This window comes from Panthera tigris, chromosome A2 (genome assembly GCF_018350195.1).
Source record: "Panthera tigris isolate Pti1 chromosome A2, P.tigris_Pti1_mat1.1, whole genome shotgun sequence".
In the NCBI taxonomy this organism is placed as follows: Eukaryota; Metazoa; Chordata; class Mammalia; order Carnivora; family Felidae; genus Panthera; species Panthera tigris.
Window position 1 is genome coordinate 94,882,776 of NC_056661.1, and position 25,335 is coordinate 94,908,110.

Genomic DNA, 25,335 nt, shown 5'->3' on the forward strand with positions numbered 1-25,335 from the left:
CTAACCCAGGAAGGCTCAGGCTGTTTTTCTGGCATGGAACCCGTATGATGGACATTGCCTTAGCTGGTTTAACCTACTGTGCGAGAGCAGCTGCCTTCCTCTTAGGTCAAAGTACAGATCAGGGTAGACCTTGTCTTAATCCCAGGGGAGAACAGCTGAGTAAGGAGCAAGGAAACTAAAACAAAGGGAAGGGTCCTAGAATTCTAAAGACTTTCTTTAGCTGTTCTTTACCCTTTCTCCTCTAGGCTAGGCTCATGGATCAGGTAATGAGAGATTGATATTAAGAGAAATTGGAAATACTCTTTTTTCCCTGAGTGCCTTTCACATCTTCTAAAATTTTAACAATTACCAATATAATTGAGTAAATAAGTACCCCCCCCCTTTTTTTTTTCATTTTTAACAACAAGCATGTTTTACCTATATAGTCAAGGGGAAGCTGTTTTCATTGTGGAAAAACATAAAAACAAATTTCTTCTTTCATAAATCCTTTGTCATAGTTTTTTTCTGAAACAGTTTTTGAAGATAACTGTCACTTTATACTTTATATCAAAGGGGTACAGTTTGTATGTTGGGCTCTTTCGCGTTTCTTCAGTGGTATTTTGGTAGCAAAGTATGCATTGATGCAAAAGAGGTACTTTTATTCACTGTCTTCCTTTTTAAATTAGTTTCCGTTTTCTTTCTATGTATCAGTACTGACTGCTTTGAAGGTTATTGCTAGATTGTGTTTAATCTGAAAATAGAAGCAGTTTATCTTTGCAACAAGAAAGAGAAAGGCACCTTCATTTTCATTCTTCTTGCAGAAGAGAGGGCTAGTGCCCACTTGGGACTGAGCAATGTATTGAAATGCTTCACATGACCTAATTATAGTTCTGTTGCAGAGATTCAGAGTGAATATGTCACATGCCCATGAAGGCAGTATATCTTTGTCCTTCAAGAACTATTTTTCTTCCAATGTAACATTTTTAAGTTTAAAACTATGCATTTTTTAAACTTAATATATGCAGATTGCTTTATAGTCTCTCTTTTTTAATATACATGTACTCAAAATTTATTTGGATTACATAAATGAAAGCAGAATGGTACCTAATCTTGGGGTGCCTGGGTGGCTCAATCAGTTGAGCATCCAATGGTTTCTGCTCAGGTCATGATCCCAGGGTCATGCTCAGGTCATGATCCCAGGGTCATGGGATTGAGCCCCACATCGGGCTCCACACTGAGCGTGGAACCTGCTTGGAATTTCTCTCTCTCTCTCTCTCTCTCTCTGCCCCTCCTCTGATCATGCACACACACTCTCTTCTTCTAAAAAAACGAGAGAGAGAGAGAGAGAGAGAGAGAGAGAGAGAGAAATATCCATTCTCATTGCTGAGGCAGGAAAGGTACCTGGAATCCCAAGTATAAACTTGGAATATATTTTTTAGAAGTAATGTTCTACATAGTGTGTAACTTCTATACTGGAGTGAATACAATAAATTTAACCATAAAAGGATTTCTTAAGTTTTTGCAGGGGAAAATGTGGTTCATAAATTAGTTTAAAAGCAAACTATACATGATAGTTGGGATTGTAAGGATCAGGAAAGTTTATCATGTCAACTGAGAAAAATTATCCCTATTGAATCGCAGTCATAGGAGGTTAAGTAAGACTTGGTAAAATGGTTTCCATGATACCAAAAAAATGAAGCAAGAAATAAAGGTAATATATTATTCTAAAATATCTGTAAATCAGCTAAAATGGATGAGGTTTGCTAATTAACCAGAATTCTCTAGAGACTGTGATACATGCTGCCAAAATACATTCTCAGTTCTTTGGAATTTCTACTGCTTTTTAAGCTATGGCCTTTAGTCTATGTTTACTGTAGTAATCTGGTTACAACTGTTTAAAGAATTGAAATACATGGGGGCACCTGGGTGGCTCAGTCAGTTAAGTGTCCAACTTCGGCTCAGGTCATGATCTCAGGGTTTGTGAGTTTGAGCCCCACGTCAGGCTCTTTGCTGACAGCTCAGAGCCTGGAGCCTGCTTTGGTTTCTGTGTCTCCCTCTCTCTCTCTGCTCCTCCCCTGCTTGTGCTCTGTCTCTCTCTCTCAAAAATAAATAAACATTAAAAAAATTTTTATAATAAAAAAAGATTTGAATACATGTGTATCAATATTAATAATAACAATATTGAGTGAAAATAAAAGGAAATTGCCTAGTGATATAATGTTATGCCATAATGTTATGACAACCATATGTCAAATTCATGATAGTGATTTCCATAGGCAAGGATGAGGAGAGTTAGGGAAATGTAATGGGGAAAACATGTCACAGATTATTTTACTTTTATATAATCCCTCACCCCTTGTCTCTGAGGTTTCATTTACCTGCAGTCAACTACAATCCAGAGCAAATGATCTTCCTTCTGACATATCCTCAGAAGGTCAGTAGTAGCCTAACACTGTATCATAATGCTTATGTTATTTACCTCTCTTGATCTCATCACGCAGTTATTTAACTATCTCACACCATCACAAGAAGTGTGAGCACAGTCCATTAACATATTTTGAGAGAGAAGCCACATTCGTACCACTATTACAGTGTATTACAATTGTTCTTTTTTATTGATGTTAATCTCTTATTATGTCTAATTTATAAATTAAACTTTATCATAGGTATGTATATCTAGGAAAAAAAACAGTATATGTAGGGTTCAGTACTATCCATGTTTTCACAGATCAATGGTGGGGGGTCTTGGAACACACATTCCCCCACCAATGAGGTTTTGCAGGGGAGACTACTATATAAAGTTTTGCTTCTTTTGTTTCATTGTGTTTTAAAAAGGACTTGAGGGACGCTCAGTTAAGTGTCATCCTTTGACTCAGGTCATGACCTCACAGTTCGTGGGTTCAAGCCCTGCATAGGGCTCTGTGCTGACGGCTTGGAGCCTGGAGCCTGCTTCGGTTTCTGTGTCTCCCCTCTCTGCTCCTCCCCCACTCATGCACACTCGCGGGCCTGCTCTCTTGCCAAAAAAAATAAACATTAAAAAAAATTTTTAAAGGACTTGAAACAAGTATAGCAAAAACAGTAATTGTTTCTGAATAGTGAAACACTTGTGATTTTTATTCTTTGTTTTCTGTTAAAAGAAAAGATAAAGGATAACAAAAAAATTAAAAACCTGATATGATATAGTACCTATATAATGAAAACTAAGGAGCATTAACGAACACTTGAATAAACAGAGGTAATACGTTTGTGACTAAGAGCTCTGAATAGTATGGCATAGTCACTTCTCCCCAAATTAATTAATAAGTATCATGTAAACCACTAATAATCCAAGTTGGATCTTAATAAGTGTAAATGTTTTGTGGTTCAGTGGATAAACTCATTGAACACATATTTACACGTAATTGATTTGCTAAAAGCAAAGACTGGATAAAAACACTTAGAACTTTAATAATGATTATTGCTCAGTGGTGGTATTATAAGGTTTTCATTTCTAATTTTTATATTATCCAAACTTTCAAAGGTATAAAGTAAGTTTGTCTTGTCATTATAGTATGATACCTTTATTTTAGATAAGGTGCATGAACCTTGGCATTCATTCCACTTTCTAGCTTTTATAATAAGACCTGTGAAAGAGTAGTTTGAAGTCCATAGTTGTAGAACATATAGAACCTTTTTAACTTCAGTTATCAAACTGAAATAGGAAGACTGAATAAATGATAATCATATAATTTTGTTTCTAGGCATTTAGAATTTCCTAAGAGTATAACAGCCAATTTAACTTGATTTTCTTCTTTTCAAAGCCATATGAAGGATTAAGGCCTCAAGATCTTCGTAGATTGAAAGATATGCTTATTGTGGAAACTGCAGACATGCTTCAGGCTCCACTGTTTACTGCTGAAGCTTTACTTCGAGCTCATGGTAATGAAAAATGTCTTATGCTTCTGAGAACATGAGTGCCTTTTGAAACTTTTCAGAGTTAAAATATAGCCATTTTACTATTTCAGTATAAAACAAAATAGTTTGTTAAACAAGCCTAAGTTGTTTTTTGTGCAGTGGTTACTGCAGTATCCACCATCTTCAGAACATTCTATATTTTGAAGTATAAACTGCCTGTAAATCCTAGAGGGGAAATGGGAAATTTGTTTTTAAAAATCATGCTTTTAGGGGCACCTGGATGGCTCAGCCGGTTAAGCATCTGACTTCGGCTTAGGTCATGATCTCACAGTACATAAGTTCGACCTCCACGTTAGGCTCTGTGCTGACAGCTCAGAACCTGGAGCCTGCTTCGGATTCTATGTCTCCCTCTCGCTCTCTGCCACTCCCCTGCTTGTGTTCTGTTCTGTCTCTCTCTCTCAAAAATTTTTTAAAAAACATTTTTTTTAATTAAAAAAAAATAAAAATCATGGCTACTAAATCAGCTTAAAGATTGTCTAATTTTAGAAATGTGTCTGATTTAAGCAGGATTGAAAGTTGGAATCTGTAGTCCTAGTACTAGTTTTGACATTAATTTTTACTAAAGTCAATGAAATATTTAACAATTGTGTTATTAGTACTGTCAGTTATATTTATTTTATATAAAGGGTGTTTCTTGCCATGAAATGCACAAAGTGAAATTGTAGAGTCAATGCAGGAATATACTATCCCTTTTAAGGTTGTTTTGTTTTGTTTTGTTTTGTTTTTAAGAACATTACCAACTTAGGAAAAGTACTCAGCTTATTTTAAGTTTTCTGTGATATACTTAAGGCAGCCATTTTGGGAGTTGTCATATGGTGAGCTGGACCTTCTCATTGCACAGTTCATATTTGATATTTTGTCTCGTTTCAAAGTTAAGTTTTTTCCGATTTAAGAATTATTTTTAGGGCACCTGGGTGGTTCAGTTGGTTGGGCATCCAGCTCTTGATTTCAGCTCAGGTCATGATCCCAGAGATGTGGGATCAAGCCCTGAACTGGGCTCTGCACTGAGCATGGAGCCTGATTAAGACTTTCTCTCTCAGGACACCTGGGTGGCTCAGTCAGTTGAGCGTCCAACTTCGGCTCAGGTCATGATCTCACAGCTTGTGAGTTCAAGCCCCACATCAGGCTCTGTGCTGACAGATTGGAGCCTGGAGCCTGCTTTGGATTCTGTGTCTCCCTTTCTCTCTGCCCCTAACCCACTTGTATTCTGTCTCTGTCTCTCTCAAAAATAAATAAACATAAAAAAAAAAAAGATTTTCTCTCTCTCTCTCTCTCTCTCTCTCTCTCTCTCTCTCTGTCTCCCTTTGCCCCTCTCTCTGCTCACACTCTCCCTCTCTAAAATAAGATGGTAATAAAAAAATAAAATAAAAATTAGTTTTAAAAAGAGAGAGGTAAATAACTATTCTAGTCATTACTTGGCTTACCTATTTTAACTATAAATCTGTATCATCTATACTAAAATAGAATGTCAACTTCAAAAATATATGATCTTTTGATCAGAAGAAAATTTAAAATTCCATATTTCATCATCCCTTGATCATCACTATGAATAATTTGGAATATAACTCTCTAGAATCCTTGCCTTCAGTATTGAAATTTCCCACAGTTCTGTACTTGAGACTCTTTTCCACTTTATATGCCAGTGATTCTTAAATTTTCATATAAATAAGGATTATTACCTGGGAACTAACCAGAGATTCCTGGACTTTCCACAGAGTCCAAGTCATTAGGTGAGGGATGAGGCTTAAAGTAAGTGTTGTAGAGATGCCTACAAGTGGGCCACTCTCTGAGAAACATTGCTGCACACATTTATCTAATGAAACCCAAGATTTCAAAAACCACCCAAAGAATAAAGAGTGTATCTACAACCTGACTTTAATAAAGTATTTGAGAGGCACCTGGATGGCTCATTCGGTAAGCATCTGACTCTTGATTTCAGCTCTGGTCATGATCTCACTGTTCCTGGGAACAAGCCCTGTGTCAGGCTCAGTACTGACAGCACAAAGTCTGCTTGAGATTCTCTCTCTCTGCCCCTCTCCTGCTCACACCTCTCTCTCTCTCTCTCAAAATAAATAAACATTACAAAAAAAAAAAAAAGAAATACAACCTCAAATACTTCATTTTGTTAAGTTTGTTTATTTTGAGACAGAGTACATACATGTGCACATGAGAGTGGGGGGAGGGGCAGAGAGAGAGAATTCCAAGCAGACTCCAGCACAGAGCCTGTCTCAGGGCTTGATCTCATGAATTGTGAGATCATGACCTAAGCAGAAATCAAGAGTCAAAAGAGTCGGACACTAAACCAACTGAACCACCCAGGTGCCCCAAGGTTTGCATTTCTAAATGTCTGTTTAACAATTTTCTCCCCATTCTAAGGATGTTCACACCTGAACTCCTCTTTTTTCCCATTGTCTTGATACATGAGTATCAACATTCATTAAATTATCCTGCCAGAAACTTGAAAGTCTACTTTACTCCTCCATCTCTGTTAAATTTGGCCACAATCTTACCATTTCTCTTAAGTGTCTCTCATCCTCCTAGCATACCCACCCCCACCGTCTCTAGCTCTTTCCATTCCCAATTCCCACTGTCACTGACTTAAATTCAGGCTGTCATTAGTTTCCATCTAAATTGTATTCTCCTGAGTCCTGGTCTCCCATGTTGCCATTCTTCTTTCACCCTATTAATTTTTCATATTGCCATTACTGTTCTTTTAAAATTCACATCTGAGCATGTCACTGCCTTGCTGAAAAATCCTTCACTAGCATTCCACAGACTTAAAACCATCCAGACTCTTTAGTAGACCTTTATGACCCAAATTTCTTTACCTGAACTGTCAGTCACCCCATTCCTTTACTTATGCCTTCTTAATTAACCATGTCTTTCAGGAAGCCTTTTCTGCTTATGTGTTCCCAAGTCTGCACTGAGACCCTTCCTGTCTATTCCTACTATATCTTCTGTCATACACTTAGAATACAATGTTATGATAATCTCTTTTTTTGCTTTTCCTGGAGCTTAACCTGGGAAATACAATATTATGATAATCTCTTTTTTGCTTAACCTGAGATCTCTTAGAGGATAGCTTTTATTATTTTTTGTTTCCAAAATATCTGACATACATTAAGCCCTCAGAAAATGTTTACAGAAAGAATAATACATAATAAGTACTATACCTGAAATGTTATTTATATATACATTACTCCTGCACATATTGCATTGGCTAGAATTCGGTCACTTGGCCACACTTAACTGCAAACAGCAGTTCTGCACTGCAGTATTTTTTGTGTATTTGTAGCCATTTTTGCCTTAGGAATCTACAGTCACCTAGATAATACAATGTATCATAGCTCCAAGTCACAATATAGAGAGAATCCAAGGCTAACTTTACCAATAATTTTTTAAAAGAACATTTTCATCTGTATCTGTTTACCTTATATCATCAAGTATTATTAAATAATCAACTCCATTTTTACTCCATTGATATTTTCCTGTTACTTCTTTTACATAATAGGGATCAGTTCTAATAAGGTGATATCTAATTGAATTTTCCTATTTGGCATTTATCTATTCTGTGATAACTTTCTTGATAACTTACTTACATATTCTGTATTTTACTTCCCTATTAAGGAATAAAATAGAGGCTAGCGGGTTTTCAAATGGACATCTCTTCTAATTGTTTGGGTAGTATTGGTGACAGTGACATTTGACAATCAAATAATATTTACAGATATAAATGATGTTAGAGAATAAAATAGTGCACAGAGCCAGAGTTTATACTAATTGCTCTCAAAACCTGAATAGGCTTTGTTTCAGAGCTATTAAACTGAACTATTTGGAAGATTTATAGATTATATCCTTGGTCACATTCACTCAGCTTTACACAGGAAAATAGATTTGAGCACTATATTATCTGTTGTCAAATTTAGTCTCAAAGTAATGAAGTTGATCTAGATTAAGCATAAGACCGAAATGTTGAGCAGTATTTGCTGAGCAGTAATTGAATTTTAAGGAGGACTCTGTTAGGAATACAGAGGTCATTGTCTAAGTATTGCCTCATTAATACAAGTAATACATAATTGAATGCTACCTAATAAGAAAATAAGTAAAATTTACAAAATATGAGACCAAGGCTAATTTTGTGCTTAGAGTTCATTTACATTGAAGTATTTTTTTAAGCTCCTTTGGAGATTCGTCATGTTCTGTAGGCAATTAAATGTCAGTGGCCTATATCTTCTCAGTCTGCTCTCTTCCTAGGATATTATATCTTCTCTCAAGGTTTGTATAGGTATAGATTTTTCCCTCTGGACTAGACTTCTTAGCTCCACATGTTTATACATAATTGCCTATTTTAAAGCATCTCTAGGATATCTCAGAAGCTTCTTAAACCTCAGTATGTCTAAAACTAAGATCATTCTCTGGTAGTCCCTATTTACATAGATGGTATCAGCCAGCCAACTGGATAAACCTGGGACGCCAACTTTGGCATATCTTGTCCTTCAGACCCTATGTGCTGTCATCACCAAATTGTCACTTTCACCTTCCATGTCTTAAACTTCTCTCTTTCTCTTTATCTCCACTGCAGCCACCTGGCCCTAGCTTCATCTCTCACTTATACTGCCCATTACCATCCTATTTGGACTATCTTCTCTCTACTTCTGCCCTGTCCAGTTTCTTTGTTTGTTGTAGTCACAATGATCTTTTCAAATCTGATTGTGATAACCTGTCCTTCTTAACCCCAAGCTCTACTTTTCAGTGACTATCTATCACTCCTAAGCTGATGATAGAAGTGTTATTAAAAAGTCTTGCATGATCTAGACCCAGCCTATTTTTTCAGCCTTATCTCATACGATGCCTCCCCTCTGATCTCCATGCTACAGCTACATTGACCTTTTTTTCTTTTAAGAGACGCTTTTTTTTTTTTTTTAAGTTTATTTGTTTATTTTTAGAGAGAGGCAGACAACAGGGGCAGGGAGGGGGCAGAGAGAGAGGGAGAAAGAGAGAATCCCAAGCAGGCCCCACACTGTCAGTACAGAGCCTTGATGCGGGGCTCAGACTCATGAACTGTGAGATCATGACCTGACCCAAAATCAAGAGTTGGATGCTTAACTGACTAAGCCACCCAGACACCCCTACACTGACCTTTTTAATTTCACAAGAATGCCATCTTCCCTGCTACCACAGGGTCTTTGAACATGCTGTGTACAGCCTGTCTAAAATGTCTCCCCCCCCCCTTTTATTAGTTAACTCCCACTCATCCTTCATTTGTCCACTCCAAACTGTTTCTCCAGCGTCACCTTCTCTGACTCAGATTCTCTCCCTCTCCTCCATGGCACTCTGACGGTGATGATTCTTTTGTTATTGTATTGATTTTTTACTTCATGTCTTTCTCCTTACTAGACTATAAGTTTCATAAAGGCAGGAATCATGCCTGATTATTCCTCCCATTGTATCCCTACTGCCTGACAGTGCATATAAAAGACATTTAGTAAATATTTGCTAAGTGAATGTTATAGAATCCAAGCAGAATCTGTGCTGAAAAATATTTCTAGTAGATAAAACTAAAATTTAGCATACTTAATATCTGTTTATAAAAATTATAGTAGTTCTCTCTTTTTCCTTTATTAAAAAGTGACATAATGGATACTTTGGAAAATAATCCTACTGTTCGAAGAAAAGTAATTTTAACTTTTTAAGTAAGTAATGACCTATCAAAACACTGATGTCCATGTAGCAACATTTCCTAGAATGCACTCATACAGTTTTTTTCAGTTGTTAGATTTTTCTTCCTCTTTGTAATCTGATTCCTTTTCCAATCTTGTTTTCCATCTTTTCAAACCACAGTATGATATGCTATAACTTTACAGAATTGCTCATGTCTCTTCATTATACTTCTGTGCCTTTTCACAAATGGTTTACACAGCCAGAAACACACCCAGTCTATCTGTATTGCACCTCTGAGTTATAATAATTATGCTGTTAAACCACCAAATACACTGATTTAATATGGTCGGAAAAAGTCTTGCATAGGAAATTCCTATAGTTCTTTGTGTTAGAGCTGTAAAATTGTATAGAATGGGCCTACGTTGAGTAATTGACTCTAGAATGACTAGAATGACTCTTGACCCTGTACTTCACTGTGCTACAGTGGAAAGAAAACAGGTTTTGGAATTACAGAAATTGATTTCAAATTCCTCACTATCTGTGTGAGCCAGAGCAAGTTACATAACTTTCCTGAGTCCTGGTTTCTTCACCTAAATAATGATTGAAAGGTTTGTTGGGAGGAATAAATTAAGTAATGTCTATAAAACAGCTAACAAAATTGGATGTACTTATTTATTATTTTTAATGGGTTAGTTTTTATGGCTCTGGACTTTATAACACACTTCACTTGGCTATTTTAAAAGTGTTCATAGTAAGGGAGGTGCCTGGGTGGCTCAGTCGGTTGGGCGTCCCAACTTCAGCTCAGGTCATGATCTCACCGTTCGTGAGTTCGAGTCCCACGTCAGGCTCTGTGTTGACAGCTCAGAGCCTGGAGCCTGCTTTGGGTTCTGTGTCTCCCTCTCTCTCTGCCCCTCCTCCACTCACGCTCTGTCTCTCTCTCAAAACTAAATAGACATTAAAAAAAAAAAGTGTTCATAGTAGGAAGATCATCTTTAGTTCAGTCAGATGTGAACTCAATACAGAATTTATACTTAATTCACTAAAACTTTATAACCATAATCCCTTCAGAAGTTTCTTCTGCTCTCAAGCTGTATATCAAATGATTTTTGGACTTATTGTTGACATTTTGACATGTTTATAGTAAGCTGTCCAATCATTTTACCACTTGACAGTGGTGAAACCAGTTGCAAAATTTACATATTTTTCTTGAAAAGAGTAAAATGGCTAAATGAAACCTATGCCAAAAAAAATTTAGTAACTTCCAAAAGTGATGAGGCATTTCTTTTGGTTATTAGAAATGACTAGGAGTTTTGTGATATTGGTAGATATTGACATATTTGTAAACCACAGTAGATTATAAAAGTTTAAATTCTTGTTTAAAAGTATTAGTGCATATAGCATACCTGAATACTCATTTGCAGTTACTACTTTCATATAGAAGAGATAGCCTATATCACTTTAATTTATCCTCTTTTGTTATTATGAAACTCTTAAAACATCACCATATTTTCTGTTTTTTGAGAGCTATCTATTCCATTTTTCTTAAAGACTGGGACAGGGAGAAATTACTTGAGGCTTGGATGTCCAACCCAGAGAACTGCTGCCAACGATCAGGTGTTCAAATGCCAACTCCACCACCGAGTGGGTATAATGCCTGGGATACGCTCCCTTCTCCAAGAACTCCAAGGACTACACGTTCTTCTGTCACCTCTCCAGATGAAATAAGTTTATCTCCTGGGGATTTGGACACCAGTTTGGTATGGTTCGGTATTCAGTGTATTTCCCCTAATTTTGTGTTTAGTCTTTTCACTTTTAACTTATTTAATGTTGTTTCATGGAACCTTTTAGATAAATTCTTATAATTGAATCCTATACCCTTCTTAAAGGGTTCAGTTATTTCACCCTTTGGTAAGTATTTATTATCATAGAATATTTTGGTGATCTCTGAATTACAGATTGAAAAACAAAAGCTCTTCTTTTTTCATTTCAAAACAGAAAACAGAAAAGAGTTTGAGAAAGCCATCTACTGTATTTTTACTTAAAATCTCCAGGTGTTTAAAGTTTTAAACACACCATGCTGAAATATTAAAAGTTGAGTTTATGTAGGCACTTTAAATAAAAAATATGAAAACGCTTACAATAAAATATTGATAATTATGTATTTGTTTCAGTAAAGCTTCTTGAGTGTATCATCTAGATTTCCATAGTAAATGTTTGTTTTTTATTGAGAAACAATACTGCCATTGTCTGCATTTTTAAATGGCATACCATTGTTATGCTGTTATACTCAAATATGTGATAAAAATGAAAGTATTCTGGGTTTTATCTCGGCTTTCTCAGAAAACAGGATCCTACTTCTATAGTTTGCATCTGTAACATTGGAATGTTTGCTCCTGATAAGTCATTGTTTAGAAGATACATAGCCTTGCATCAGGGTTCCCTGGGTAGAAATCCTTAAATTGCTACTCTAAATATCCTGAGTTTTTAATGTTGAATACACAAAGTTACTCTGTTTTTGTAGATTTTCTGGGATGAGTATGGGCTAAAGAACATGATATTGAAATGGTTATTTTGCAGTGGACAATTTGATCTTGACCTGAGTAGATTTTTTTAATTTTTTTTGGACCTGAATAGACTCTAATGGTTTGTTTCTTATACTTTTCTTCCCAAATGGATAGTTGCATTTGGGAAATTTGGAATTTAAGAGTTTGACTTGTACATTAAAATATTTAAATCCCTTAATAGTTTATAATGAAGTAGGCATGGTATTTGGTATTCAGTCAAAAATAGGTGTACTAACTTTAACTTCCCTTATAACTATGAAACACTTAACTTTGTAATTACTACAGTAGCATTTTTGTATTAAACTAACAAACGAATGAATATATTGTTCTCTCTACAAAGTATAACTTCATTTAAATCACTGCTTTTCTTCATCTCCAGTGTGACATTTGTATGTGCAGTATTTCTGTATTTGAAGACCCAGTGGATATGCCCTGTGGACATGACTTTTGTAGAGGATGTTGGGAGTCGTGAGTATATGTGCAGCTTATTAGTATTTCTTACTGCATGACAGCGCTCTGATTTGGTAATGAAATTGCTTGCTTTTGATATTTAATGATATGGATTATTAATATTGGTTTCAGAGTTACACTGAAATATACTTTACTACTAAGGAAGAATTTTTTTTTCCTTATTTTTACATCTTCCCATTTATTAATACAGTAAAATCATTTAATTTAGTAATAAATGTTATTTCACTTAATGTAAGGTACTTCTGGTAACAAAGCAGGTATGCATAAATAAGTTTCCTTAGTATTTTCATTTATATTACATCTAATGTAAGTTTCAAGCCTACACCTAAATATCAAGAATAACTTTTTTTATATTCCAATAATTTGTAAACATTTGTTTATGCTTTCTCTAAATTTTTTGTGACAAGCAAATAGCCTTGAAAATTTGTAACAAGATGGATGTTTAAAATCCCTTCTTAGGGGCTTCTGGGTGGTTTAGTTGGTTAAGCATCCAACTTTGGCTCAGGTCATAATCTCGCAGTTCATTGGTTCAAGCCCCGCATCAGGCTCTGTGCTGACAGCTCAGCGCCTGGAGCCTGCTTTGCATTCTGTGTCTCCCTCTCTCTCTGCCCCTCCCTTGCTCTCTCTCTCTCTCTCTCTCTCAAAAATAAACATTAAAAATTTTTTTAAATCCCCTTTTAACCTATTCAGAGTTCAATGTCTCTTCTAGACATGGTTTGGGTATATTTTAAAAATGGGAAATTTATTTTGTTTCTCATGTTTATTTTTGTTCTCCTTCCCATTATCTTGCCAAGAGTTATACTTTCTTTCCATCCATTAACTTTGCTCTAATGTCGCACTTTTCAAGAGAGGTTTATAAACAAAATGAAAGAGAAGATCAATGTAATTAGTGAGCAATACAATAACCATGTTATCTCTGGAGCACATAAATCTACTGATTAATGACCTAGGCAAAGCATGTCATTAGTATTTAAGGAATCTTAAAAATCAGAAGTTTTCAAAGTATTATTTTTCATGGAGTACCAGGTACCAAGTATAGGGACCTGGGGAATACTGTGTTGGGTGAGAGAGCAAGAACCTGAGCAAATTTTCTGTTTTTCTTATAAACAGATTTTTTTAAACAAATTTTGTTGGAGTATAATTGACATATGATAAACCACATATTTAAAATAAATAATTTGATAAGCTTTGGCAAATGTACACACCCATGAAACCATTACCACCATCAAAATAATAAAAATATCCATCATCCCCCAAAACTTCATTTCTCCTTGAAATCCCTCCAGTCCTCCTTTCTATCTCCCTCATTCTCTGCACACCCTCCTGCCTCCAATTTGTAGACAACCACTCATCTTTCTGTCATTCTGGTTTTAAGTACATTTTGTTTTTTAAGTCAGGGTATAGCGCAAGATTTCATTTGGAGGGGGAAATACTGCTTCTTAAAAAGTCAGAATAAATGAGACTACATGGTCGGGTTTTTTTTTTCTTTAAACATAGACTAGACTCTAATTAGATAAGATCAAATTAGTACAGGTAATACAAGCAACCTAATTGGTAAGGGTCAGGGTTTACAATCCAAAGCTAACTTTGACCTAGTTCTGGATGCAGAAAATCTTCCACACGTACAATACTTTGTTTAGCTTAATTGTTAACTCTGTTGCATTAGGGAGTATTTTCTGGGTTCTACCAAGTTTGCTACTTTGGACCTTGGTTTCTGTGTGAAAACTCAGCCTCCCCAAGGGATTTACTTGAATTTTTTTGAACTTCCTTTACCTCCTTCGCCACACTTCTGTCACAGGAACCATCTCCCATACTCATCAGACTAGCCATGGGAAGTTTATGGTAAGATTTAAATTTGAAAGATCTAATTATTATTTTCTGTGGTACTTTATCAACCTACCTAGGATTCCCCTTCCATCAGCCTGCCAGTAGTTCTTGTCAAATCAAGCAGCAGTAAAACAGGTTCTAGGTTGGGTGACTTATATGTTGATAAAATCATTTTTAAATTAAATGTAGCCCTTTCTAGGCATATAGAAAAGAAACTTCTTTGTTTAATAAGGTTGGAAGAATTTTAAAAGATCCTTAGATAGTTGAAAAACCTTTCAATTTATTTCACTCTTCCCTACCCCATAATGTCATCAATCCAGCCAGGTGCTTGGAAGCATCTACTCCGAGGGCTTAAATGAAAAAAAATTATTTTCTACCCAGCCTAGAATATCTTCCTGCTACTTATTAGTTGTTAATTTAGCTAAGTGGTAACCTCCTTGTGCCTCCATTTCCTTATCTATAAAATGGTGATAATAGTACTTCATAAGATTGTTGTCAGTTTACTGTCAAATGACTTAATGTATGTAAAATACTGAGAATGAACAGGGCCTGGCACATAGTTACCACTTGATAAATGGTAGTTATTGTTATCTTCCTAAGGGTGGGTAACCAACAAGATTAAAATGTAAGTAAAGTTTGCCCCAGATTTCTCCCTTTTATTAACGTTCATCAGCTCCATGTTCCGCTCATAAATTTAGTGGGAAATTGTATCTTGATGAAGATTAATAGCATGGCTCACAGGGAAATGATCTTGCTTTCAGTTGAGATCTTCTCAGTTCTGTCATTTAAACCCCCAGAGATAGTTCAACCTGCTCTGATTAGAGTACATAAAATTCAAAACATCATCATATAGGAACTGTAAGCAAACAGTGCACTTTCACAGGAGACTATTAAGATATATTCAGCTTTTCAGGGAACTTATTCATAGCTAAAAGGAATAATAACCCATTATTTATGTGTTAACATAAATAACATTTACTGTGAGTAATTAACTATTTTCAATTAAAAAATTAGAAGAGTCATGTTGTTTTGCAAATCTCTTTAATGTCTAGCTTAATAAAAGACAGCTGTACTCCCATACCTTCAGTCTATAATAATATATTGTTTTGGTTGACATATATAAAGAATATTTGGCTTCACAAAGATGTGTAGATGGAAAAAAGAGAAGTATATTAATAAGTTTAGATACTCTAATATACATCATACTGGTAGTTTCTTAATGGTTAGCTGCAGTATAAAATCTGAAACCTTATCAATAGATTTTTTTTTTTTTTTTTTTTGGTAACTCTACATTAAAATCTTGGTCTGTCTTGCACTGCATCATTTTGGAAAATATTGATTCACTGGGTTATGTAGATCTTCCAGTGTTAACATATTTCACTACACATAAATATAGTAAAAAAAAAAAAAAAAAAAAAAAGCACATTAATTACTGTCATCACCAAACTCATCAGAAAAGTCTCATATGTGGAATTTAAAAAACACAACAGATGAATATAGGAGAAGGGAAGGAAAAATAAAAACAGAGAAGGAGGCAAACCATAAGAGGCTCTTAAATACGGAGAACAAACTGAGGGTTGCTGGAGGAGAGGTGGGCAGGGGGATGGGCTAAATGAGTGATGGGCATTAGGGAGGGCACTTGTTGGGATGAGTACTGGGTATCATATGTAAGTGATGAATCACTGGGTTCTACTCCTGAAACCAATACTACATTGTATGTTAACTAACTTGAATTTAAATAAATAAGTTTTTAAAAGAAAAAAAGAAAAGTCTATAAATATTGGGAGGCTGTCAAGTTCACAGTAGCATTAAGAATTTTTCAAAATTCTAATTTTTATGTGAAGTCTTGGACTTTATCATTGGCAACAAATACTGTCAACTTTTTTCCTTGACATGACAGGCTCATTTAATTAATTTTCTAAATAAATAGTGTTCAAATAAAAATAGCATTCCATGATAAAAGTAGGTAGGTCCACTTCTAAATTGAACATTTTCCTAAGTACTTGTCCCCGAGACAACTAGCATGGTTTGGTATGCAGCAGAAGTTCCTTATGCTTACTTCCCATTTCTATGCACAGCATACCCAAAAGATGTGTACTTGTGGGCTAAGACTTACTATAATAAAATAAATAATAAAATTTATTAATAACCAGTAGTTCATAATTATTACATCAAGGCTATTCTTAAATGAAACTGGCTTTTTAACTACAAGTGTGAAGCAGTGAAGAATATAAAGTCTACCAGTACGGTTTTAGCACCACTGCCATGATTCTTGCTACAGCATCAGCAGTTTTAACTGAAAAACAAAGTTTTAATACCATTATGAAACTAGTTTGGACCTCATAAACCCCCTGAAAAGTCTCAGGTCCACAGATCACACTTTGGGAACTGCTGCTCTATAGCATTTCCCCTAAACACTTCATCCATCTTTATTTCTGTGAAATTGTTTTTCTTGACACAGAGTATATACAGGTAATTTTTAATTAGTAACTAAGGTACAGAGTGGCCTTCTGTTGACATACGTCAGTTTTGTGGAGTGTGTGTGGTTTTTAAATTATACTGAGAAATAGAAGGGAAGATTTTAAACATGTTGAATTTTAAATGCATATGAAGCATTTAAACAAATATTGTGTGTAGTAAAATCTATAGCTAAGGAGAGATATCTGGGCTTTAAATTTCGGAGTTATTAGCATATAGGTGGTAGTTTAAGTTAGGAGTATTTTAAAAAGTTTTTTTAATGTTTATTTTTGCGAGAGTGCAAGTGGGGGAGGGGCAGAGAGAGAGGGAGACACAGAATCTAAAGCAGGCTCCAGGAACTTGAGCTGTCAGCACAGAGCCCGACACGGGACTCGAACCCCCAAACCATGAGACCTGAGTTAAAGTCAGACACTTAACCAACTGAGCCACCCAGGCACCCCAAGTTAATATTCAGATCACCCAGGAAGATTGAATGGAATGGGAAGAAAAGAGTTTTGGTGTGAAAACCCTAGAGAACGTAAAAATCAGTGATCAGAGGAGTAAAAGTCACAGTGAAAAAGATGGATAAGGAGCAACCAGAAGTACGAAGATAATGCCAGCAGAAAAAAATAAGTCCTAGAAGCCAGAGAAAAGAGAGAATCTGAAAGAAGGAACTGTTTAGCGGTGTCTGATGCTCCAGAGAAGTCAATGCAGATAAAAATTGAGAAGTCTTGAATCCTTGGGCTAATGGGTAGTCTTATGGCCTTGTTGAGAGGTGGCCATTCAGTGAAGAGGTGACAAAAGCCAGAGTGTTGCAGGTTGAATGGGATGGACTTGAGGAAGTAATGACAAATCATCAAACTATTTTGTCAAGAAAATTTGATATGAAAGGAAAGTAGAGCTAAAAAGGATCATTTGGTTGAGAAATGTTTCAGGGTGGGAAAAAAACTTGATCATATGTATTGTGCCAAGGAAAAGAGCCATTAGGGAGACAGAGAGACAGAAAGACAGAAACAGAGACAAAGAGGGGATAGGTTTCTGGATTGTGAAAATTCCAGAGCTGGCCAGAATATTTAAGGATTAGCTTGGGGGTGAAGAAGGAAGCCCTCTTTCACTGAAGTGAGAAGGCAGAGACAGCTAAAGATACGGCTAGGTCTGGGGTATGTTAGAAAGGGTATTAGGAGAGGGTTCTGGGGGCACCTGGGTGTTCAGTAGGTTAAGCATCAATTCTTGATTTCAGCTCAGGTCATGATCTCATGGTTCGTGGGTTTGAGCCCCATTGGGCTGTGCTGACAGTGCAGAGCCTGCTTGGGATTCTCTCTTCTTCCTCTCTGTCCCTTCCAGCACATGTTCTCTTGCTCTCTTAAAATAAGTAAATTAAAAAAAAACAAAAGAGAGGGCTCTGTTTTCCTAAAAGTGCCAGGATGAAATTGTGGAAGAAGGAAATGGAGCAGAGGGGGTAGATCTGATGACAGTAAGTTTGATTTTTTTTTTTTTTTTTTTTTTTTTAAGTGCAGTAGAATTAAGAGCCTGAGAGAACCTGAAGGAAAAATACTGCAGGCAGAAGAGTCAAACAGTTGATAGTGATCACTAGAGAATGGTGACTTAATTGCCTGGCTTTCCATTTATTTTCTCTAGGTTTAAGTGTTAAATCACACTTTAAAAGCTCATTTCTTCTTGTTTGTCCATAGGAAATATTAATAATAAAAATAAAACCCTTGCTAAAATTTATGAATTCTTATCTATGCCAGGCACCATGGAGATGTTCATACATTATATCATATAATCTGTGTAACAACCCCAAGAAATGCTTATTATTACCTCCATTTTACAGATAGTGAAACTGAGGGGCAGACAGGTAAACAAATTGCTAAAGATCATATGACTTGTTAGTGGCAGACCTGAAATTGTCTAACTCAAAATCCTGCTCTTAAGCACTTAATTCACCTAGGGCTACATTCCTGTCACTCTCCAGGATGCCTTTTCCCTGGGCAACTAGGGAACTAGTTTGACTAGGTCAGCTAGTGTGCCTGGAGTAGGACATGCAACTTAATACTCGTCTGAATGAAATATAAGCAGAAAGTCTTTTCTTCAAAAAGGTATGCCATTTTGCAATGCCACTCCCAAATCTCTTGGATTATCCAGGATTTTAATTCTGTACAATTGCTCCCTTTTCTTTAAAAGTCGGAATATTGAGAATTGAATGTGACCTTTCCAAATCACTCATTTCTTAAATTTTAATGTTATGTATATTGTTTCAGATTTTTAGAATAAAGCAAAAGAGGAACATGTATAAAATATATATATAACATAAATATGAGTATATATATTCATATGTGTGTATGTATGAATAAATGAATGAATGGTTGGGCAAATAATATTTAATAATGTTTGTGAATTATGTGAATTATATATATTTTATTAAATCAATTGTATTATAATTGGTATTCCACACTTTGTTCATTGGTGTTATTTTAATTATACTCTAAAAGAAAATTGAGCATGAAGAAAAAATTCTTAGAATGTGAAAATAAGTTATATTTTTCCTTTTTTTTTCCTATCAATTGATAATTTTAATAGATTTTTGAATCTGAAAATTCAAGAAGGTGAAGCTCACAACATTTTCTGCCCTGCATATGATTGCTTCCAACTTGTGCCTGTGGATATCATAGAAAGTGTAGTTTCTAAGGAGATGGACAAACGATACCTACAGTTTGATATTAAGGTATGCTGCCAATTATCTGATTTCCATCATTTTAATTTTATTAAAACTGTGTAACAGATTTTATTTAACTTTTTTTTTTTTTTTTTTTGAAAACACGTGGAATAATGGACTCTGACTTTTGTCTCCCAGAAAAACTGCATGAAGGAGTGGTGGCATTAATTACAGTTTTAAGCTAAAGCATTATTTTGTAGTCATGATAGAAGTAAAAGTTGGGGCACTTGGGTGGCTCAGTAGGTTGAGTGTCCAACTCTTGATTTTGGCTTGTCACGATCCCAGGTTTGTGGGATCAAGCCCCCCCACCAGGCTCCATGCTGAACATGCAGCCTACTTAAGATTCTCTCTCTCTCCCCACTTTTGCCCCTCTCCCCCACTCGCTCTCTCGCTCCCTAAAATATTTTTTTTTAATTTTAAAAAACAAGTAAAAATTAAAAGCTGAAGTAGTAATTTACAGAAAATAAAAAATGTTGGTCAGAACTGTATGCTGATTTGCCTGTTGGCACTTGTATAACTGATTGATGAGAACAGTATTCAAAGCAGGTAGTACCTATTTGAAGTTTTCTAAAAGACATATTTTACATTACTACATGTAAATATTCAGAAATAAAGATTATCAATTTAGAATGGGTTTTTTGAAAGAATAGTTTCATATAATGAATTATGTTTCTTTTTCTGCATTCTTTATTTTTGTTTAAGAGTTGTGCAGAAGCATAGGTAAGTTACTTTCTTGTGTGATTTAAAAATTATACTTTGACTGCTTTATGCAGATTTTTTTGTAGTCTAACCCCTATAACATACGGACTTTTAAAAAGACATCCTGCTGTTTCATAACATAGAAAGCATCATAATATTGACTTCTGTATTATTAGGGCACCATTTAGAAATTGGCAGTTCTAATGTAACTAATAATCACATACAAGATTCTATTCTATAATTATTTGCCATTAGAAAAGCAGCACATTGTATGAGAAAACATGTTTAAATTACACATTTTCTTTGTAAATAGTTATGTTTTACTTCATCATCATCTACCTGGCTTTTGTGTTTTTTATATATTTTTTAATTTATTTTGAGAGAGAGCAACTGTGGAGGTGGGGCAGAGAGAGAAAGAGGGAGAGAGAATCCCAAGCATGCTCCACACCACCAGTGCAGAGCCCGATGTTGGGCTCGAACTCACGAACCATGAGATCATGACCTGAGCCAAAATTGGAGGCTTAACCAACTGAGCCTCCCAGGCACCCCTACCTGGTTTTTAGATTAAAGAAAATATAAATTTAAAAAGTCATGTTGTTACTAAAGTAATTACCTCTTTTTTCCTTCTTACTTTTAAGTTTCATACTTTCTGGTACTATTTTAAGTCTCTTTAGACTGATTACTCTTTGTTTTTTATTTCACGCCTTTTTTTTCCCCTCTAAATTAAATTGACATGGGATATACTCTGAGAATTTAGTATTAAAATATTTCCTGTCATGTTTTGTTATTGCTGTTCCAACAGGCCTTTGTTGAAAATAATCCTGCCATTAAATGGTGTCCTACTCCAGGCTGTGAAAGAGCAGTCAGACTTACAAAACAAGGGTCAAATACATCTGGGTCTGATACACTCAGCTTTCCCTTGCTCAGAGCTCCTGCTGTGGACTGTGGAAAAGGACACCTCTTCTGCTGGTCAGTACAAGACAAGTTGGAATAGCCTATTCACTTAACAGTTTTTTAAAAGACTATGCACCTTGAATTAGGCCTTTAAAATGTAGTATATTTTGATATCATTGTTAGTAATTGAAAAAATGTGTGATAAGTAGTAATAGTTTATATTTATTGTGTGACTGATGTGTGCCAGGTGTTATGCCAGATATTTTCACCTATTGAATTCTCCCAACAATGCTATGAGTTGAATGCTGTTATTATACCCAATTTACAGATAAAGAAACTCAGGCATATAGAAATTGCCCAGGTTATACAGCTAGGAAATGGCAAAAATGGGTTTAGAGCCCAGCTCTGACTCCAGAGCTCATGCACTTAAACAGTAATACCAAATTGCTGACCATAGATTAGAACATGTTTAGAGCTTAACTTTTTTTCTTAAAATTGAAGACTCCAGGGATAACCAGAATTAACTAAGACAGTTTTCCCAAATTTCCATCTAGACACCAACAAGTAAGATTTTGATAATAGATTTTGGAGTAGGGCCCCAAGAAAGAAGCTTCTAGGTGGTTCTTAATGCACAGTCCTACTTAGGAATCACTTTGTGTGTCTTGTGTTTTGTTTAATAAAGAAAGTACTTAATAAGTATGAACTGGTGATAAATCAGTAATGGATAGGCTGGCTATATATCTGACATCAGCATTCTGCTTTGTTCAGAGTCAATTCAGTCATAATTAACTGTTTTGTTTTAGTTAATTAAATGATCACAATAAGAAATAGTATTTGTTCTCCTTTTTTCTCATTCCCAAATTTATCACATATGCAAGGATATACTTTAGGTGGGTATAAAACTCTTATCTACTTATCAGAAACCAAAGTCAAATTCTAGCACTGCTAAGTAGTAAAAAGGCGTAGTTGTGGAAATATTCCTACCCTGAAAGGTCTATTTCTTACCCTCATCATCATTATCATTAGCTAAAAATATCTCTTGAACTGTCAGTCTATATGTACCACTGAACTCTGGGTCAGGTGTCAGAAAACTACTGTCCCCACCAATTTTTTATTTGAACACAGCCATACCCATTCATGCCAGTTTGTTTACCTATTGTGTATAGCTGCTTTCAGGCCATGACAGCATTGCCTGGTTGTAACAGAGACCATATGGCCTACAAAACCCACAATATGTATCATTTGGTTCTTTACAGAAAAAGTTTGCTAGACTTCTGTACTAGGTGCTTGAATGAAGGGATTAATGAAAGGAAAACCATATTGACTACTTTCATGGCTAAATCAGACTCAGAAAGTAAAACAGCAACAAATTACTGAGTAATAGATTATATCCACATATAATAGTAATTTATTATATTTTAAGAACTATAGTAATTTCTCAAAACATTTAAAAGACAAATTCCTAATTTTTAATTTTACATGTTTTATTTTTACTATTTGCGGATTGGTTCTTAACCCCACCTTACTACCTCACCAGAGGAGTTCAGGATCCAGCTCAGAAGGGACAAGTGAGTTAATGAATACACAAGAGTTTAATTGTTCATGAATAAATAGTCCTTAGATGAATATGAACCCACTTTACTACAATGTAAGAAAATTAAAGTAAGAAAAATAAAGGGGCTCCCTGTTCTGACTTAGTGTGGAGTTCCTTCAGAAATTTAAGCACATGTGCCATCAGGCACCCCATCGTGTGCACCCTGTGCATCTAAAATGGTACTAATTATGTATTATCCTTGGGAACGTTGAGGCAAGTTACCACATAAATCAGTTTCTGAGTTCTCTGGTTCATGTAAGCATCCTGGTTGAACAAGGCTAATTCAGAGGATTGGTGGAGAAGCTACAAAAATAGAAAAGGTAAATTAATAAAACATTTAGAAACTAAGAAGATAGTATTTGCTAAGATCAGAGAATAAAAAGTTTTGAAGGGGAGGGAAGAACCTATGATTGGCATTGTCTTCTTAAGCTCTATGATTTCTGTGGTCTAGCTTTTACTAGTTTTTATTGCAGATTAGCTAATTTTTTTTATGTTCTTCCCCACCTTTCTTTGTATGCTACAAGTAGTAGATTTGGTTTGACTGAACATGATGACACTAATGGAAAAACCTACCAATGACAGATTCTAAAAGCTGTATCAATGTTTCTATAAACATATATGATGCTACAAATTGTACATTTCTAGACCAGTGTTTGGAGAATTATATTAGCTTGCTTTTTGTCACACCCCAGTCAGGCTGGGTGGTACTGTATGCCAAGATCACAGGCCCTCTTTTGAATTTTATCCCAGTTCAGAGGATCTGTGAATGGCCACATGGATTCAAAGTCACATTTGGTAATCATTTCTCTTGCTCTTATTCATAAGGGTAGTAGAGGGCTTAGCAAAAAGAACCATCATTTTCTGGACATAGCAATTCTAGTTCTAAATCCTATTCTGGGATTTTTACATTGCCTGTTTCACATCTCTAGGCATTAATTTGCAGTCTCTGTTTTTACATTCTTAGCTTCCTAATCTTATTCATGTAATAAAAGAGCTTTGTCTGTAATCAGAAATTCTAAAAATTAAAACAATTCTAAGTAGAAATCTACTGCCCTTATCTAGTATTTCAAAAAGAGGCAAAATCAGCTCTATGCAAATGAAAGCTTTGTAAGAGAAATCTTTATAAAATAAAGGTATATGATTCTCGGTTTCTTTCTTTCCCCAGAAACCTCAGAAATATTCTCTAAAGATGATTACAAAAACCATGAGAAAAGACAATAATTGTTCCTCCTCCTCCTCCTCCTCCTCCTTCTTCTTCTTCTTCTTCTTCTTCTTCGTCTTTGTCTTCTTTTAAGTTTATTTATTTTGAGAGAGAGTGCGTGAGCAGAGGAGAGGGAGAGAGAGAATTCCAAGTAGGCTCTGCGCTGTCAGCACACAGCCCGACACAGGGCTTTATCTCACAAACCATAAGGTCATGACCTGAGCCAAAATCAAGAGTCAGACGCTTAACTGACTGAGCCACCCATGTGCCCCTAATAGTTCCTTCTTTTTAAGAGCTGCATGTGACAGAATGAGTTGAGAGCCATCCCCAAGAAGGATGTGGGCCTGGGTATAACAACATATTTATTGATAAGAGGGAAGGTAGGAGTATACATTTCCTTTCCCACCAAAAAGTAGTCCTTTCTTTTGTAACTTTTTCACCCACCAGTTCTGTCCCCTTAATAACTGAACCTAGAATGCTTTCTTCCCTTAGCCTGTATAATTGTATTTTGTCTGATCTTGACAATATTGTCCATAGACCGGGTTCATAACTTGAGCCAATGAGCATTTCCCCTCTGTTTCCCTCTTTATGAAGTAGAATATGCTACTATGTAACTTCTATGCCCTCTGAACTAATGCAAAGTCTTTCTTTTCCGAGGCAACTTTTTAAAGATTTATTGTCAAAAATACTTCTTAATACCACCCAAATTCTAATCTGTGAGGAGAAGAACTCAAATTTAACCTTATGTATAATGGTCTTATCTTTCCTATATCACTGTCCCCAGTCCCTTTAATCACCATTGTTGCCATTGGAAATGGAGAACTTAAATAGAATTCATCTCTTCTAAATCCATAGACTGTCAAACATACTTTTGAGTTATTGAATAAAATTGAATGGCATGAATATTCTAAACAGTAATGTTATGTGGTTTTTAATATATCACCCAGCTGTGGAGCATTTATTTTCTGAAACTATGCAAAGAACCCTTTAAAGTAGTGTCACCATCACCATGAAACAAATTGAACCCAAGAAGAAGATTTGGATTATAGTGATGCAACTGATGAGAAACAACAGCGTCAGGTTTCTAGTCCACTGAAGTTTCCAGTGAATCAAAGTACAATGTGCAGACTTGTCAGGTATTTCAGGAAACTTCACAAGTAAATGTCTGCATGAATATTGTCAGCTCATTCTGTTTTCCTCCAATACCCACAATAAGGATTTTGATAAAACCTACTCTCCTGTTAGGATCATGAATCTTGATTGAGTTAAAGCAGTAGTTTCATGCTTCATCTCCTCCACAGACTCTTTAAGACTCAAC

The 25,335-nt window shown here is 35.5% G+C and overlaps 1 protein-coding gene across 3 annotated transcripts in view; it reads left to right on the forward strand.

The window, feature by feature from the left end:
• Nucleotides 1-25,335, forward strand: part of ANKIB1 (ankyrin repeat and IBR domain containing 1) — a 142,095-nt gene that overhangs the window by 78,502 nt on the left and 38,258 nt on the right. For all 3 annotated transcript variants that reach the window (XM_042966256.1, XM_007076713.3, XM_007076714.3), the window contains 5 exons: nucleotides 3,780-3,897; nucleotides 11,143-11,351; nucleotides 12,538-12,626; nucleotides 19,494-19,638; nucleotides 21,131-21,297. In XM_042966256.1, the coding sequence (XP_042822190.1) occupies nucleotides 3,780-3,897; nucleotides 11,143-11,351; nucleotides 12,538-12,626; nucleotides 19,494-19,638; nucleotides 21,131-21,297 (728 nt within the window). The remainder of the gene's footprint in view (nucleotides 1-3,779; nucleotides 3,898-11,142; nucleotides 11,352-12,537; nucleotides 12,627-19,493; nucleotides 19,639-21,130; nucleotides 21,298-25,335) is intronic.